The sequence below is a fragment of the Silurus aristotelis genome, assembly GCF_946808225.1.
Source record: "Silurus aristotelis genome assembly, chromosome: 16".
NCBI classification, from domain to species: domain Eukaryota; kingdom Metazoa; phylum Chordata; class Actinopteri; order Siluriformes; family Siluridae; genus Silurus; species Silurus aristotelis.
This window is the reverse complement of record NC_139589.1, coordinates 8,064,971-8,084,895: the sequence shown is the minus strand read 5'-3', so window position 1 is coordinate 8,084,895 and position 19,925 is coordinate 8,064,971. Positions and strand designations below refer to the sequence as shown.

The 19,925-nt window shown below is 41.0% G+C and overlaps 1 protein-coding gene across 6 annotated transcripts in view; it reads right to left on the bottom strand.

The window, feature by feature from the left end:
- arhgap32b (Rho GTPase activating protein 32b) overlaps positions 1 to 19,925 on the bottom strand; it is a 136,005-nt gene that overhangs the window by 80,885 nt on the left and 35,195 nt on the right. For 3 of the 6 annotated variants that reach the window (XM_083564813.1, XM_083564809.1, XM_083564812.1), the window contains exon 2: positions 5,475 to 5,588. In XM_083564813.1, coding sequence (XP_083420939.1) covers positions 5,475 to 5,563 — 89 coding nt within the window. In that variant the 5' untranslated portion in view covers positions 5,564 to 5,588. Of the gene's footprint in view, positions 1 to 2,527; positions 2,590 to 5,474; positions 5,589 to 19,925 lie in introns of those variants that run through there. The other 3 variants (XM_083564815.1, XM_083564817.1, XM_083564814.1) reach the window with 2 other exon arrangements.

The following is a 19,925-nucleotide window of genomic DNA, read 5'->3' as shown; positions in this document are numbered from 1 at the left end:
CTGTCATCCTCGATGCCGGTCTCAAACAGAGCCCGTTGCGTGTCTAATCGCCGAGGGGAGGAGCCCACAGAGCTCGCTACGAATCCTCAGATTCCCGAGCAGCGTCGGTTTTATAAATCGCGGTGGTTGGACATACAGAGAGGCGTGTCTTAATGAGGTCACGTGATCACGTCTGGTACAAAAGATGGCGCTGTGGCAGTGATGTAGAAGTGCTAAGGGGTTCCCTTTAGTCAGTATTCGCAGCTTAATGGAGCACGAAATCTGTCCGACAGCGACCGCAGTCAATGATTCATCAGGCAGAAAATGGAAAGATAACCACCAACTCTAGATAAGACGAAGGAGACGAAGCGACGGCCTCCATTCCAGTAAAATAATACTGCACAATCACGCTTTTCGATGGTGCTAATACAATTATTCAAATTACCAATACAATTTTATAATTTTTAAAACATTTACATTTGACCTCTTATTCCAGAGCACCGAGCGGGCACAACTTAATGACCACCGATCAGCTGTAACATTACGACCACCTGCCTAATATTGTGTTCTTCTCCCTTTTGCTGGCAAAACAGTTCTGATCCGTTGAGCATTAACAGCATTAACGACGTTGACTTCTTGCATACAGGCATGTCCTCTGAAAATACTGTGAGAGAATAAAAAAAAAGTTTGGCACTGAGTTCGGCCCTGCAGAAGATTGGGAAGCTGAGCTGGTTCAGGCGTGGCTGTCTGGCACACACACACACACACACACACACACACAAATACCACATCGAGGCAATTTCACTGAAACAACCACAATCTGATAGTACAGCGCACGGCTGATTGAGCAGCAATCTCGATGTGTTACGCTCCTCCAGCGTCGGAGAAAAGTGGAGCTATTACTGTACGCCGTTTTCATTACTGATCCTGCGACATCCCGTTTTCCAATTCGAACCATCTTCACCAACTTTAGGCTTGTTTCAGTAGTAGACAATGGTAAGAAACTAGTGATCAGTACAAGCAAAGGCACTTGTTTAAAGCGTACACAGGAGATTACGAGACCTTCAGAGTGGTGCTCTCCTTCTGGTCAGTGTTTTACTCCAGAACTGCGAGGAAATGAAATCCAAGCCGGGCCACACACACGGAAACATTCTAATTCGCTGATGCTGAAAGGCTTTAAGAACAGTAACTGTTTATAACAGCAACAAAGCTTCCATTCCGATCTCACTCACACTCCCACACACACATCCACACACGCGCAGTCTCCTTCCCTGAAATCCATCTTTAAGGGAGGTTACCTGAAGACACCCGGGAAACGGTTACGATCTGATGTCACGGCCAAAAGGCGTCTACAAATCCTGACCGCATGACAATTTTCAAATCACCTCACTCCGAGCCATAGCCATCAAGCATTTGCGAAAATTATATGTTTTAACAGCTACGCTTAACCTGCCATCATTTAAGCACCCAGGATTTCAGCTACGCGAAACTGAAACGACTGGTCTGCCGAGGCGTTTTCCACCGGCGGCAACGTGGAAAAATGAGAGCAAGAAAGAAAACGGAAAATAAAAAAAAAACGGAGATAGGAATGTTTCTGTACTGTAGACCCTTAAGGGGGTTTCACTCCTTTTTTTTCCCTGAAAGTAGAAACCAAACGAAAAAAAATTTGGCTTATTTTTCAGATAAAAAGGATACACCTGATACACATAACAGGATACACATAAGACTAGCATGATAAGTATAGATACATATATATATATATATATATATATATATATATATATATATATATATATATATATATATATATATATATATATGTATATATACACACACACACACTGTAATTTCCGGACTATTAAGCGCACCCAAATATAAGCCGCACCCACTGAATTTTACAAAGATTTTTATTTTGAACATAAATAAGCCGCACCTGTGTATAAGCCTACATTGAAACTAATGAACTTTACACGGGCTGTAACTGTTACACGGCTTGTATCTAAACAGTAGCCTACCAAGAAAGTCATTGTTCACTGTCTTCCTCCTTCCTTTCACAACTATTTCTCTCGGGAGTTTATCTTTTGGCATCGTCATGCGTTTAAAAATCACCATCGGTGAAGCTTTTCTCCCGATGCCGTGCAGCTCAGAACAGAGGTGTGTTTTTTCATGCCCGGTTGTTTTCAGCGTGACGAATTATTTGCATTTCCTTTAGACAGTCTGAGTGAGAGGCGGGTTCAACGTCAGAGGAACCTCATCCATATTTATGATGTGGTGCGGCCCGATTCAGTGGGAGCGCATCTGATTTAATATAAAGAGTTTCATTGGTTCACCTAAACCCGTTCGGCAATTTCATTGGTCTAATGTTATGGGGATCGGTTTTTTGGCTTGAAGTTTGTGAAACTGGAAAAACCCAGGAAAAATCTGTAAATTAGCCGCTTCATTGTTTAAGCCGCAGGGGTTCAAAGCGTGGGAAAAAAGTAGCGGCTTATAGTCCGGAAAATACAGTATATGTGTGTGTGTGTGTGTGTCCCCGGAATCCACAACTTACGATAGAGATGTGTTCCGATGTCCCCATCATAAGTTGACACATGGCCTAGTCCACCAAGGGATCTTAAAGAATGGTGATCAGTATGAGGGAAAATACTGTAATTTGTTATTAATTTGCCAAACTACATTACATAACTTAGTAAAACAGAGCCATTTACAGTGCTGCAATATATTTACAACGTATACACTGATCTCAAAAAACATTATGACATTCTAATATTATGAGCGCTGAAGTGAATAACACTGTTTCACATAACACTTCATCATGGCAGCTGTTAGCGGGTGGAAAATATTAGGCAGCAGGTGAACATTTTCTGCTCAAAGTTGATGTGTTAGAAGCAGGAAAAATGAGCAAGCGTAAGTATTGAGCGAGTTTGACGAGGGTTAAATTTCTAGACGACTGGGTCAGAGCATCTCCAAAACTGCATCTCTTTTGGGGTGGTACTGGTCTGCAGTATTCAGTGTCTATCAAAAGTGGCCTGTGGAAGAAAAAATGGTGAACCGGCTGAGGCTCATTGATGAACATGGGAAGCGAATGCTGCCCCGTGTGGTCTGATCCAACAGCGAGCTCCCGTAGCTCAAACTGCTGAAGAAATTAATGCTGTTAACGCTGGGCAGGTCAGAACTGTTTTGGCAGCAAAAAGAGGACCAACACAATATTAGGCAGGTGGTCATAATGTTATGGCTGATCTTTATATCTAAAGATAAATAGTAACTGTACCAACAGCTAACTATTCAACAAAGCGTAGCAGTTGTGTTATATCCTATCCTGGTAGTTATTTAATCATTGTTTTATTCAGGATCTTCTCTCCTTTCAATTCCAAATAGTTGGTTAGATTTGATAAGAACTTTTCACTATACGGAAAAAGTTTGTCGACACCTGACGAGAAGGTTCATATGTGCTTTTTTGAACGTCCAATATCACATTTAGTTTTCCATTTGCTGTTATAATTTCCTCCACTCTTCTGGGAAGATGTTCCACTAGATTTTGGGTTGTGCTTGTAGAGATTTGTGCTCATTCAGGCACGAGGGTGTTAGTGAAGTCGGATACTGATGTGGGATGAGGAGGCCTGGGGTGCAGTCGGCGCTCCATTTCGTCTTTTACCACTTTGTGTTAAACCGTACGGGGAAGAACCGCATAAGTCGAGTGTTCCGAGGCTTTTGTTCATGTAGCGTAAATTCGCCTAGAATCGCTTTATCTCATTTCGCTCGCATTTGCACCCTGATATTTATTGCTTTATTTATTTATTTTGCAAACGCACGAGTTTGGCGGATGTTTTAATCTCGTCTTGGAAATGTCGGGATGATTTTAATATCGTGCCAGCTTAGGGAGAAAAAAAACATGCCCGCCGCTATGCGAGTTCCACTTAAATGTACCAGACATTTTATATTACATAATGAGCTCCCTACTGATAGGCATTTCTGCTCATGCAGCATGGGGCTTTAAGTGTTGTGGTTAAAATATACCAGCATTGCATTAGCATAACACTGTTTTGAAGGCTGGAGAAGCATAATTAGAAACACACCGGCGTATTACAATTATCCTCAATGCAAATAACGAAAGCGTATATGCGTTCCTGGATGTGTTGCGTCACCTGCCAGAAGGTGGGGAAAGAAAAAAAAAAACAGGTCTAATAATCTGTAAATTACAGTAAGCTCTTGTGGCACCGAGGTGCATTAGTATGCTCTTCACAAACCGCTATAGGTTTATGTCATAAACGGCGTAACTCCTGCGTTTCCGACGCTTGCTTCATCATCTAAAGGCTGCCCCCGGAGTCCGAGCCAAGTCCTGGAGACCATGACGATAAGATGCACGCTGAGCGCATTGGCAGAACCCCAGCTTTTAAAGAGGCCTCCTGGCATCGCTTTGGGTCACTGTACGCGACAGGCCTGAAAAACTGCTACACTGCCCTTTCCCTCCCCCCCGAGCACACGCAGGAGGCATATTGAGGATTCCCGAGAAATTTCTGAAGCTGGTCTTGTTCCTAGGATGAAAAGAAAGCACCCTTTTATTTTACCTCTGTAATGTTGTGCTAATATCTAATGTATGCTAAGCCGTGGCTGCCATGGCAACCCCGTTCCGAATGAGGCAGAGCAATATAAAAAAAAAAATTGTAAAAAAAAAAAAAAAAGTGTCCGGACCAATAATCCCTTGAACGCAGACAATCCCTGCCCCTCCGACCCGAAACCGGTGGCGGGAGGCAGATCCTGTGAAAGGGATCCGACGGCGTATCTCAGAGAGAGTTAGTTCACGCTGCGAAGCTCCGTGCAGGCACTCGTGAGCGCTCTCGTGGTCATGTGACTTGCACACGGAGCTTCAGATGTCTGCCGCTGGGAGTGGGTTGGTGGGTGGGTGGGTTGCAGCGCACCGGCGTTGCAATACAGTCAGCATGTGTTACGAGCAATTGCCTAAGCTGTAGCGCATGCGAAATATGGATACGGGTGTTGTAATGTCACGGAATTAGGCTCGAAGCCTACGGCTTGGTTGCTGATGTCCCTGAATCGGGCTCTGACCCATAATCGACCCTGAGAATCCCGATTTTGCTGGACGGTCGTGGAAAAATCGATGACAGCAAACCACGTCTGCATGGGATGTTCCTCCGCACGCCAATACTTCAGACATCTTTCTGAAAAAACCTCGGGAGAGAAACCGGATCTACTGTATAGCAACGTGCCAGAAATGTGCTCATGCATAATGACACACACACACACACACACACCCACACGCACGCACACACACACTGTTAAAGACCCCTGCTCATTCTTATATATACTCCTCTAAGAATATCTTCATAAATGGAACATCAGGGGAGATGAGACGCAGCAGAGCACATGCTCGTGTTCACACACACACACAGCTTGTCCAACTGCCACCCAGCAGCATCCTCGTTCAGAGGTGAGAATGACCCTTGTGAGGCTGCGTGGGAAGGAAGACGTGCAAGTCTTACCTGTCAGAGATGTCATGACTCCCTGTAGCTGTGAACAGTCCTAGCGCTGTACTCCCCACCGCTGCAGCAGCCCCGCTGCCTACCTCCATGATACTGACTCACTGCAGGAGCAGCCTGCCAGAAAGAGAGAGAGAGAGAGAGAGAGAGAGAGAGAGAAAGAGAGAGTGTGTGAGTATGTGAGAGAGAGAGAGAATGAGAAAGCAGGGAGGGGGGAGATAGAGAGAGAGAGAGCGAGAGAGAGAGAGAGAGAGAGAGAGAGAGAAAGAGAGAGAGAGAGAGAGAGAGTGTGTGAGTATGTGAGAGAGAGAGAGAGAGAGAGAGAGAGAGAGAGAGAGAGAGAGTGAGAAAGCAGGGAGGGGAGAGAGAGAGAGAGAGAGAGAGAGAAAGAGAGAGAGAGAGAGAGAGAGAGAGAGAGAGAGAGAGAGAGAGAGAGAGAGTGTGTGTGAGTATGTGAGAGAGAGAGAGAATGAGAAAGCAGGGAGGGGAGAGAGAGAGAGAGAGAGAGAGAGAGAGAGAGAGAGAGAGAGAGAGAGAGAGAGAGAGAGAGAGAGAGAGAGAGAGAGAGAGAGAGAGAGAGAGAGAGAGAGACACAAGGATAAGCAGTCGAAAAGACGTAGGGTCACAAATGCACAGCAGTAGCACAAGAAAATATGAAAAGAGAGAAAGAAAACAATCTGACGTTCCCTTCTCGTCTTTTCTGGCACATTTAAACCCGAGATTTACTCACGTACCGTGGTGTTATATAACTCGAGTCCTAATAGAGTCGGGTCACGGTGATAAGAACCCGAAAGGAACCCTTTCTTTGCAAACAGGAAAAGTCATCATTATGGCATCATTATCACGTGGCTTGCTCCACTGCTACACACCTCGCGTTAGCCGATGATATAATTCAGTGTTTTTACGCGACAGAAATGAAGGCGATGCGAAATGATGTCGCCTTGAAATCGATCCCTGAATAAACTCGCTTCGTTTTCTTACAATCCTATAAAAGGTCGATGAAAAATAATGAAATAAATGTTCCTTGACAAGCATATGATGATTTAAAAGATACACCGGTCAGGCATAACATTACGACATTATAACATGAGCGCTGAAGTGAATAACACTGATTATCTCTTCAACATGGCAGCTGTTAGCGGGTGGGAAATATTAGGCAGCGAGTGAACATTTTGTCTTCAAAGTTGACGTGTTAGAAGCAGGAAAAATGGGCAAGCGTAAGGATTTGAGTTTGATGAGGGACAAATTGCGATGTCTAGATGACTGGGTCGGAGAATCTCCAACACTACAGCTTTTGTGGGGTGTTACTGGTCTGCTGGGGTCAGTATCTATCAAAAGTGGTCTAAGGAAGGTACAGTGTTGAACCGGCGACAGGGTCGTGGGCAGGTCAAGGCTCACTGATGCACGTAGGGAGCGAATGCTGCCCCGTGTGGTCTGATCCAACAGACGAGCTCCTGTAGCTCAAATTGCTGAAGAAGTTAAAGCTGTTAATGCTGGACAGGTCAGGACTGGTTTGGCAGCAAAAGAAGGACCAACAGAATATTAGGCAAGTGGTGATAATGTTATGGCTGCTCGGTGTATATGATCCCTAGTAGAATTTTATGTGGCGAGAACACCGATGAATTGATTAAACTTATAAGTCTGTAAAAGAATGTAGAATGGCCACATGGGAAAATTCCCTTTCATCCCAGAACATTTGGCACCAGAACATTGAAACTGCGGAAAAAAAAACGTTGCGTCCGTTGATGGAGCAGCCGAGAAGGCCCGCTCACATTACGAGAGCGGCCCCTAGAAGCGCTGCACATAAAGCTCTAAACCTCTATTTATTATTTATCATTTATTAATTATATAATTGTATTTATAAATGAATTAATAGAAATCAGAACTACGTCACATAAAGTGTTTGTGTTTTTATCCGGTATCCAGTATAAAAGCCTATCGGTCGATTAATCGGTTATCGGCAAGTTCAAATCCACTATCAATAGACCACTACTGTGAATCACATCGGCCACTGGTCCACTAACGTTTCTAAGGATTATACCTAATTCATGTCATTTTTTAAAATTCAACATGTTGGTGGAATTGATCCTGATTATTATAATGAATATTATAATAATATTATATTATGCATTTAAATCCCACAGTTGCCTCACAGCTGCAGGATCCCCAGTTTAGTCATGAGCTCAAGTTACTGTCTATTTGGAACTTCCCATGTTCCTCGTGTTCACCAGTCTGAGTCTCCGTCTGAAGACTGAGGTGAATCGCTGAGTGCTACAGATATTACTTCATTATCAAAGAAAAGATACTCTGACCTATGTTTTATAGGATATCGTTTCAGTTCTACATTCTGAAAAGTTTGTTCATCATTTTTACAAAAAGTAAACGTTTGTTTATTCTCTATTTCTTTTTTAATCATTTTCAAAAGGGAAGCAAGTTAAACTACAAATAAAAAGCAAAGCAGATACTACATCAGGGTGTAAAAGTTGACCAGCAATAGAATAACCATCTTGGTGTATTTTCCACATCATGCCGTGTTGCCAGGATGGACCCTGATTCCATTGTGTCATTGATGGATAAGATGAATGCTTACTATCACAATATAATATTGATAATCAAAAACAATTGATTTAAAAGAATGATAGAAAAATCCTGTAGTACTGGACCAGTGGCCAATGGGATCCACAATTCCAACGTTCTGGTGCCAAAGGTTCTGGGATGAAAGGGAATTTCCACATTTGGCCATGCTACATTCTTTTACAAAAGAGACTCATAAGCTCAGTTTGGTTTCACTGAAGAATCTCTTCTATGGATCGAATTTCACATCATGTTGCTGCACGCAGGTTTGCAAAAGGTGACACCGTTTTGTTCTTCATTTCCTGTGGAACCAGCACTCAAGAGGTGGGAAGAATGCTTTTATTATGCTTGGCTTGTTTTTGTATGAGAACGTTTTTATGCAAGCAAACTAGCAAATGGCTTTCATAGGACAAACCCCACAAACAGGAAATAGCACGACAGATCGAACCAATGGGGTCATTCAGCATCGCAGCGCCATTAGATTCCAAACCTGAGTGGACTTCGCAATGGTTTACTTAAAGCGAGGGGAAAGAAATCTAAACATTAATGGGGTCTCTACAGAACCCCGAAGAGGCCATGCATCATATTTTTTTCTTTGTTGTTTTCTCCTGATCTCATCATAACGAGTTGTTTTGTTGTGATCACTACTCAACTTTCTTGTGATCTCGAAATAACACTGATGATCGGTACTTTCATTTTTCGGTATGTTCATAACCATAACCATTGATGGCAGCGTTGACGTTTTTGGTTATTATGCGGGCTGCTGCGATGATGCTGCCTCCTGAACATGCCTTTACGCCGAATAGACAAAAAAATTAATTACTGATCGTGAGGAATGTTCCAGATGCAGCGTCATGGATAAAAAAACATAACCATTTGCGGCAGGTTATGGTTATGATCCATGACGCTGCCTCTGGCGCATGATTTTATGGCGAATACACAGAAAAAATAAATACTGATCACGTGGAAAAAACCTTCGTTATGTCGAGATCACGTGAAAAAAAAAAGATATAAATGCATGGCCTCTTAGAACTTTCGAAGTCTCTGTTCTCGTTCTGGCTCATTGTCTGCTCATAAACACACGATGCACTTCAGCACTTGCTACATGGTCTAATTACAGCGACAGCAGCAGGTGACTGGCAGCCTGAATAAAAGGCAACTGCTCATTAGTTTAAAGGAACAAAACCTAAAGCCCACACAGCGTTCATCTGCTTCCTGTCAATGAGCACGCTCCGAGGCGGACGGGGCAAACGAAGAATGGCAGGCGGAGGAATGGAGGAGACATCAAAAACACCCACGAGCGATATCCAAAAGCAGCTTGTCATCCACCTGCGGGGGTTAGGGGGGTGGGCGGCGGTGCCGTGACCCAAAACCCGAAATGCTCCAGTGTGGCCGATTGCAAACACCATTCACAAACTTTTACAAATGACTCAGCAAGTGCTGAAGTTTGGCTGATGGATAGGTCTGGCCTAATAGTGTCTCCTGCTCGAGTGAGCCGGCCATGCCTCAAACTGGCTTTAGCGCATTAAAGGTGTAGTGCGTCTTATTGCAGCAGAATTCTCAATTCAAAATGTCTGCCAGACACATTACGTTGACACACACACACCCACACACACATACGCGTAGAGCCGAACGGAAGGCATGGTGTCACAACCGATCAATCAGTGACCACTAACTAATGCTAGAGGCAGCGTCACGTATCAGAGCGTGTTAATCGGCAGCCGTGAGCAAATAGGATTGCAGGTACGAAGCATATTCTAGTGCACACAAAAAAAAAGGGATCACAGAATGTTCTTGTTAGGGAGTGCCAATCACAATGCCACCCGTGTGTCCCGAAGCTGCACCCTTGGCATTGTCCCAATTTCTGGGACCTGTTCAAATACGCTCACTGCAAGCCTTTTTTATATCAACTTAAAACGTTTTGTTCCGGGTACGAAATACGAGGTGGTATCAAAAAGTATCGAGACCTGCCCTGTTTAAAAAGAAGTACCTTTTTTATCTACGTCTACACACTATCACCTTCAAAACAGCCCCCCCGCACAGCAATACAGCGCCCCCAGCGTTCCTGCCTCTTTTGGATTCTTGATGGTGGATCCACCATCTGCCGTTCAGACATATGAAGGATGGTGCTTCCTGTGACTGTGCGCGCAGCCTTGTGCTGCCATCTGTTGGCGTGTTACAAAACTAGTCTCCAAACTTTTCGATACCACCTCGTATGATAAAAATATTTCGCGATACATCAAGTTGTAGCTATAAAATGCACTATGTGGCCAAAGTATGTGGACACCTGACCATCAGAGCCATGGGTTGGTTTTCTCTACCCTGTTGGTGTCTTGCATATGTCTTTACATTAACTAGGAGACATAACCCTGTTCCAGCATGACAATGCCCCAGTGCATACAGCGAGCTCTATGATGACATGGTTTGCTAAAGATGGAGTGGAAGTGTGTCACGAGGGTCCTGTACAGAGCCCTCAACCGAGCCCAGCTTCAGATTCAGTTTTTTGCTGAATTGGAAAGCCAGGTCTCGTCACGTTCTCAAGCCATGTTCTCTAAGGCTTTTAGATGCTGTGATTTGGGATTGTTAAAAAAATAATTTACTGAATTATTAAATGAATGCTTCTCTTCTTGAGGTTTTTTTATACTCTCAAATTAGACACATTACGCTGCTTTAAATATATATTTAAAAAAAATATATATTTATTTCTACTATATGGGTAATTCCACAATTGGCAGTCCTTTCATATTACTTGTATAAATATTGAATGTAAAGATAAAAGATATTTTATTTGTTTAAATTTTCAGCATTTTAAACATGGATAAACTGCCCTTCACCAAATAGTGCACATTTTCATTAAAGCCTGAATACATTAATAAAACATTTATAAAACTTTACAACAGATGGATAGAAGTATTTGGACACCTGACTTTTCCAACCACATGTGGTTCTTTCCTAAACTGTTACCACAAAGTTGGACTTGACCTTGTGCATATAGCCAGCTACATGAAGATATTATTTTCCCTATTGAACACCTTTGGGATAAATTTGAACGCTGACTGCACCCCAGGCCTCCTCACCTACATCAATACCTGACTTTACTACACCCTTTGTGGCTGAATGAACACAAATATCCACAAGCACACTCCAAAATCTAGTAAAACATCTTCCCTGAGGAGTGGAAATTATTATATAACAACAAATAAGCACTAAAGGTGGAAAAGGATGTTTAAAAAGCATCTACAAATGTCCCTATAGCACATACAGCCATTCCCAGTGAACTGTAACTGTACTTTAGCGTTAAATGTACTTCAGAAAATGTAGCATTGATGTATGAATTCATTTAAAATCTCTTACATGTGTACAGTATTCCCTTAATCCTGAACACACTAAAATATTGGGAATATTTCACAAGTCACAAGTTCAACAGGAAACTGCACAAATAGGATTTGTAGATTTATAGATTATATAGATTCGTTGAAAAGAAAAAAAAAAAAATCAGCAAAATCAAATATTCTTAATGTACTCAGCAGGAATGCTAGCTCCTGGCTAATTCTGTTAGTTCTTTCCAATACTTGTTTCTCATTCAAGAACAAAATGCAGCCATGGTCAGCAGTGAAATCACTCATGTCGTTTAACGTTATAGTCAACCCCCGGATAATTCGCGGTTCGGAACTTGCGGTTTGGAAAATTAGCGGGGTTCTCGTTTGGAGCCTAACAGCAAGTTGCGTATTATCTTAAAATTCGCCGGAATCCGCAGCGAAACCGAACGTTCAGGAACGTTAGGAATATCATTTTAAACTATGTGTTTGGTCAAATACTGTACACTTTTATGTTTTTAATGTGAGATAATGTCTAGATGAATTTCATTAAGGTACCATAGGGGGTGCGTCCAAAATTCGCGAGTTTTCAGAACTTTCAGAACTTTAGAACGTATCCCCCACGATTTACGGAGGACCACTTTATATAACAACCTAAGGATCTAGGTATCTCAATGAGTGTATCTCCTAGTGTATCTCTATAACTGAGGCCACTGCAATTGACATCTAGATGCATAGCCAAAGATACGATACAGTAAAGAAACATATGAAGCAGCTACAGATGTGACGATACGATGCATCTATACGATTCAATGCAATATTGCACATTATGGTACAGAGGGTTCACTTTTATTTCTTGAGGTTTAGCCCGCAAATGATAAATGTACTTAATTCTCTAACGCATGGCCCTTTTACAAAAATAGGTCTTTGCAGTACAAAAACAGAAAAAGATTATAAATAAAACCAGACGCTCTCTTCCTGTTCTATCTGCAGGAAAATGCAGCTTTACCTCTGCCATGTTAATCTAAATTCTGTGAAACTGTTTAGTGAGGAGAAATCGCTCTACATATAAAATGCTGGTCACACTTTATTGGTCGCTTTCTAAACAATAACAATGTAGCGCATCTACTAATAATTATATATAAATAAATGGTTTATTACCGATGCGAATCAGTGAATCTTTTCACTTCTATAACAAAGTGTTTCTGCATTTAGTTCCCTCCATCAGCCATCATCAATAAGCACTTGTAAGTCACTGCCGATGTAAGAACCCATGACTGTAGTCCGGCCCTACGTTCTATTAAAAACCAGTGATTAGATGACAGGGTATTTGTTTAAGTGAAAATCGGCCCTTTGGGAAACACTGAGAGCGGCATGACGGCGGTAAAGGCTATCGAGCCTCTGTGCTGTAAACCTCCATGGAGCCAAAACCTTTCTCTCAAGTGTTTAGTCATCGCTCTGAAAGGCAGCTCTGGTCTCTGCGTCGTTCCATTAAGCTCGCGATTACTCATACCTGATATTACGTGGCGGATTGTGGTTCGGCGGAGAGTAAATATGATTTAATCTGCTGTGCCACTGCTTAATTGACTGCATGCAAAAGGACTGAAATCTGAACAAACATCTCATCATCCCATATCCAATCACCACCTCTTGTCTCTTTGTGACTGCGTGGGCTTTCAGTCTATTATCACAATCAGTCCTTTTTTCTTTTCACTTAAACAGAATAGTCAGCAATGTGCTGAAGGGTGAAAAAGGAAACCACCCATTCACTGGCAAACTGAAATCACAGACATAAGCAAAGTTCTTCACAGGAATGAGCAAAGACTAGTTTTTTGCTATTCTTTTTTCCAGACAGTGTCTATAATGCATGATCTGGAATATTCTGGAGTGACAGGTTTTGTCTAGTTGGTACAGTCAGGTATTCTAATAATAGTAGCTAAAGTTATTCAACAGCCAACTGACACATGACTGAAAGAGAAAGAAAGTGAATATAAAACCAATGACAGATTGTTACTAAAACTGCAACTATTTTACAGAATGTTACTGAAATCTTTACATTTTTTAAATAATTGATGAGCTGGATTCTTTCTAATCTATAATTTATGAAATACTAAAGGATAAATTAGACACTAACATTTCTAAAACACACTAGTTTCCTTTGATACTCCATTTTCTTCAATTCTAAAGAAGGCAAACATTTATAGAAAGAAATTTGTTAAATAAATAAACAAATAAATATCCCTGGACTGCCTCAATATCTTATACACTACAATCCTAAATTCATTCAGTGCACACACAAAATCAACAATTTCTGATGTGTGGAATTGACTCCAAACTCCATAAATCAAAAAAGCAATAAATCAAATCAGTGAACCGAAAACCTTGGAGCGTTAAAATGACGAAAGGAACATGGACAAGAGTTGATGACACCTGACCAAAAGTATGGAATGCGCTTTTTGAAAATCCCATTCCACATTTACTCCTTCATTGCTGTTAATAATAATAACCTCCACTCTTATGAGAAGATGTTCCACTAGATTTTGGAGTGTGATTTGTGAACATTCAGCTACAAGGGGGCGTTAGTAAAGTCAGGTACTGAGGTAAGATGAGGAGGCCTGGGGTGCACTCAGCGTTCCAATTCATCCCAAATGTGTTCAGTAAGGTTGAGGTCATAGCTCTAGAGCAGACCACTCAAGATCTTCCTCTTTAACCCATATACGCCATATGTTCATAGCTCTAGCTTTGTAAACAGGGGCACTGAAATACTGGAACAAGTTTGGGCCTTCTAGTTCAATTGAAAAAAAAATAAACATAGGCATAACCATAGAAATCCTATATAGTGTACCTCCAACTTTGTGATAACAGTTTTGCAAAAAAAACACACACACTATATGGCCAAAAATATTGGGACACCTGACTGTCAGCCATATGTGGTTGTTTCGCAAACAGTTTTTCGAATTGCATAGGACGTCTTTAAATGCAGTAGAATGAAATTTTCTCTTCGCTTGGCAGTGCATAAAGCAAACTCCATTAAGATATGGTTTACATGGGTTGTAGTGGAAGATGTTCTGCTATACAGCTCTGACTTCAACCCTACTGAACACTTTCGGGATGAATGTGAACGCTGACTGCACTCCAGACCTCCTCACCTCAGCTGTATCAGTACATGAGTTTTGTCCGAATGAGCACAAATCTCCACAAGCACACTCCGAAATCTAGTGGAACAACTTCCCAAAGGAGTGGAGGTTATTATAAGAGCAAATTAGGACTAAATGTGGTACATGATGCTCGACAAGCACATACCATACTTATGACCAGGTGTCCGCGAAAATTTGAACACACCTTCTCATTCAAAGAGTTTTCTTTATTTTCATGACTATGAAAATTGTAGATTCACACTGAAGGCATCAAAACTATGAATTAACACGTGGAATTATATATGGAATTATATACATAACAAAAAAGTGTGAAACAACTGAAAAATGTCATATTCTAGGTTCTTCAAAGTAGCCACCTTTTGCTTTGATTACTGCTTTGCACACTCGTGGCATTCTCTTGATGAGCTTCAAGAGGTAGTCACCTGAAATGGACTTCCAACAGTCTTGAAGGAGTTCCCCGAGAGATGCTTGGCACTTGTTGGCCCTTTTGCCTTCACTCTGCGGTCCAGCTCACCCCTAAACCATCTCGATTGGGTTCAGGTTCGGTGACTGTGGAGGCCAGGTCATCTGGTGCAGCACCCCATCACTCTCCTTCTTGGTCAAATAGCCCTTGATGCCTTCAGTGTGACTCTACAATTTTCATAGTCATGAAAATAAAGAAAACTCTTTGAATGAGAAGGTGTGTATATATATATATATATATATATATATATATATATATATATATATATATATATATATATATATATATATATATATATATATACACACACACTGGTTCTATGAATAAGAAACAAATACTGACTAAATGACATTATTCCGCACACAATGTGGCCGTTAGTTGCCAAAGCAGACACAGTGGATCGAGCATTGCGTGTTGCCATGTCAACACTGTCACACTGACAGCCTGTAGTAAGTGTAGTAACAGTTTCAGTGTAAGCAAACTATTGCTACAATTGGAATTTTAGAAAGCAAACACAAACAAATGGAGTGATGCAAACAGTGCTGTCACAAAATATCAGCACTCCAGGACCACCAGTTGGACCAGAACTGACTGTTGTATAACAGAGGAAAATACATATAATACAGAAAAAAAGGAACATTTTGAATAGTTTGGCTAGTCCCACTCATCACTGCATAATGCACACGTTCAGATCAGGTTCTGCAATGCGAAAACCTCTATCTGGAAGACCCGGAAGACTAGGCTCATCAAACTCCTTTCGACTTGTCAGACTGATTATAAATTTTTAAACAATACGAACTTCGATTTATTTTAGCCTAAAGAAAAGCAGCATCAATTTTTTATTCATGGAGCAGTTCGACTCTCAGGGTTTTATTGAGCACCGCAAAACTATCTTAAGCTGCTCGCTCGTGAAAGGGGTATTGAACACGTGCTTCAAATTCAGTTGAATCCTCCGGGGCCTTCATTAGTCAAACCTGTGGCTGAACTGTGCGTCCATATATTTAATGCTACCTGTGGGATGGATCAAAATAAACAGTTGCGTAGATTCCACTGTGAATAAGCAAAAAAACAAACAAAAAAACAATGTAATATGTGAAGCGTGATCCAGTTGTGTTCACACCATTATAATTTAATTCGAATGTCTTACCTGGTTTTCCCACACCAGTTAGTGACAAACAGAACATCTACACATTTGCTGGCGTTACTGATGTCACTAAATCGATTAAATCCTTGTTAAGTAATAGAAATGAGTTCTGACGGTCATTCCCCTATTTCTCTCTTTCTTGTTTTCTCTTTCTTGTTTTCTTTTTGCCATAACGAAAGTTGTTTTCTGGTTATCGCAACAATTTTCTCCTGAGCTCAACGTAAAAACCCCGTCTTTTTCTCGCTGTATTTGTACCGTGAGAAAACCTCGCGCCTTGTGAATGTTTCTGGTGTAGTATATCATGGAGTAAACGTTGGCCTCTGAAATTTCTATCGGTTGCTAATTTCCCAACAGCAAATATAGACTTGATCTCTAGTTTTAGTGAATCCCTGAACGGAGTGAAAGCGAACGCGAGCATCTATGATGCTGTGATGATGCTGCTCAGTAAATGTGAAAATGTTTCTCAAGCTAGTGGTATTTCCCCATTATTATGGCTTTGATGTTCCTATTATCATTGTGACTCTTAATCAACTCGGTTTATGTGAAAAGACTCTTATGTTACTCTTAGCACACTAATCTATTAATACTTTGCAACTACTTAAAAAAAAAACTGAGGTAAACGAGGCCATGGGTGTTGTGGCGAGTTTAAGTCAAGAGTTTCTTTTATCATTTATTCCTCTCAAAATGTTCTGCTGTTGAACTCTACACTGATTGTTGGCTTGCTGCTTGTTTAATCGCTCGTAAAATAAAAAGGGACGACTGATTTTGCAAATTGCAGCTGAGTAAAAAGATATTTGAATTTGAAATGTAGTGAAGAAAAAGTCTTTCCAAATGGAAAAATTACAGTAAAGTACACATAAGTAAAAAAGCTGCTTAAGAAGAGTAAACAGTTACATTTACTTCGTCACTGTCCACCACTGGTTTTTCGTCTCCATCCGCCATTTTAAGCGAGGAACGCCGTCAGTAGGACAGAATCGATTGTGGTCTGTTACTGCATCGATGCAGAATCGTCCACGTTCACAACGCAAACCATTTGTTTCAACACCCCTAATTGTCACCAGACCTTAAATGCCATGTATAATAAAAACAAAGCTTTCTTGTTTAGCCAGGAGCATTTTGGAAACAATTGCTGTGGAGTGATGAAGTAAAAATGTTACCCAAACGCCACAATTACCAAGGGTATGTTCGGAGCAAAAGAAAGTTTCCGACTGTTCGGCGTGCATGTGGCTCTACTTTAGGGTTTTGTGGCAGCAAGTGGTGAAGGAAACACTGCAAGGGTATTTGGAAGAATGGATTTTGGTAAATGTCAGCAGATTTTAGAAGCAAATGTGACACAATCAGTCAAGAAATGGAGGCTGAAAAGAGACAGGCTTGTACAATACAATGATTCAAACCTCGAGAGGAAGAAAAAAAAACTGAAGCTCAAACTCTACCAGGAAATACTTCAGGAAATGCATGAATATATCAGCAAAATGTTCACAGTCAAACCTAAACCGTCTCATTTTCTTCCCAAATGAACAGTGTGACAAATTAGCCGTCAGACTAAATGCAAACAAATGCACTTCATCTGTGCTATAAAAATCGCAATAAATAAATGTATCTACGTAATGAAAAAACAAAACAAAAAACATATGATTCATCCACATCCGCAGCAGGCAGTCTGAATAAGGGCGTTCCAGCATGACCTTCTATTTATAGACACAATCACTTACTTTGACTTTGACACCAAAATAAAGGTTATGCTGATGAGCGAATGTGCGCTTTAAAAAAAGCTCTCAAAAGCTGGTAAAGAAAACCTGAAGCAATATGCATTGCCTATGGCAGAAAAAAGAAAAGAATGGCATACCAGCCTGTGCCACCTTGCACTGTATTACATGATCAGAGTATTAACAGCTTTGAAATGAACTCCATATTCAACTCCTGAAGGCGTATATAAAAATGTCATGGGTATAACCTTGTTGGCCTGAATCTTTTTGTGCGCCACAGGTTTTACCTAAAAACCCACACGAACATCATGAAGAGAAGAGCAGACACTAATTAGGGCGAAATGGGAATACGGTATCAGGTGAGGTTACAATACTGACAAATGCGATGGCTCAGAGTTTAAATCAGAGACATAAAAATGGGGTTGCAAAATTCTAGGAATTTTCAAGACTGGAAACTTTACTTGGAAAATAACAGGAATTAATAGGAATAAACTGGGAATTTTACAAAATTGTAGGTTAGCCTATAACAGGGAATTAAAATGTATAGTTGGAAAATAATCTTGAACCAAATTTAATGCCATTTCAGTGGAATTTCTGGCCACACCCCCTACATGCACTGTGCAATGCTCCATAACATAACATAATTTCTTGAATCCAGCACACAAAATAAAGTCAAAAATGTCTATTGACATAAATTACTTAAATATTACATACATTTTTTGTTTCAAACTTCAAGCAGTTGTGCAACACAATTATACTAACAATTAAATCCAAGTCAAAATTGGCATTTATTTAATTAGTTTGCATGCATGTCATCTTATACAGTTCATATCAATTTCCCCAAATCTCAAATTAATTCCCATAAATTCCTGCCAAATTTCCAACTTGGAATATTGGCCAAATTCCCAGATAAAGTTCCCATGAAAAGTTTCCAGAAAGTTTTCAACCCTTTGCAACCCTACATAACGCGTGTGTGTGTGTGTGTGTGTGTGTGTGTGTGTGTGTGTGTGTGTGTGTGTGTGTGTGTGTGTGTGTGTATATATATATATATATATATATTTATATATATATATAAAGGTTTTGCCTTCATTAAAGCTTGTTTTTAATAAGTCCCAGTAAACAAAAGGCACACCATGTGCTGTAGAATAGAAGGTGGCTATAATTCCCATGTGACCAAGACAAGTCAAATAATCAGACAGCAGGCATGTTATAGAAAAAAGGCAAGAAATGAAACACAGTGGGGTGTGCTGTTTGGGAAAATGATCGATGATGGGGTGTTGTGATGCAGTGATGAGTCACTGTTCCCACCACTTCCACTTCCCGCCTCAGCTGAATATCGCACGTTCTTCCTTCTGAACCCAGTGGTTCGCAATAATTGTTGTGAAGTCGCCCTGCTTTGCACATGTGGCAATTCGCCCTGCTTAATCACATGTATTAGATAAAGTTATTCTCCAAAATATGCAGAGTGGATACACTCCAACACCAGGGGTAAAGAGAGAACCACTGTCCTAATGTACACTAGCTCTTATGTTGCTTTTTTTTATTTAAATGAAAGTATTATGAACTGTATATCAGATAAAAAGGAGATAATAACTATTACATATATTATATTGGCTACTTCCAAACCTAGAAAGCAATGTGATAAATAGAGATAGGAGAAATAATGGTGTCTGAGAGTCACACAGGCCTGCGTTGTTTTAGCATGAAACCAAACAATGCAGCTTAGATGCAGGGTAAGAGATGTGGCCTCTGTGTCCATCAGTACCAGTAGAGGAAATGTGGTCACTGGGTTCACTGGTTGTACTGGAGGAAGGATGTATGGCCACTAAGTTTATTAGTTGCACTGGAAAAGAAAATTATGGGACTGGTTTCATCAGTTCCACAAAAGGCGGGACTTATTGCCGTTGCAATGAAGGAAGGAGGTATGGCCAATGGGTTGATCAGTTGCACTTAGGGGAGGGAGGTATGGCCACTGGGTTTTTTGATTGCACTTGAGGAGAAAATTATGATCACTGGGTTGATCAGTTGCATTGGAAAAAGAAAGTATGGGCACTGGGTTGATCAGTTGCACGAGTGGAGGGAGGTGTGGCCA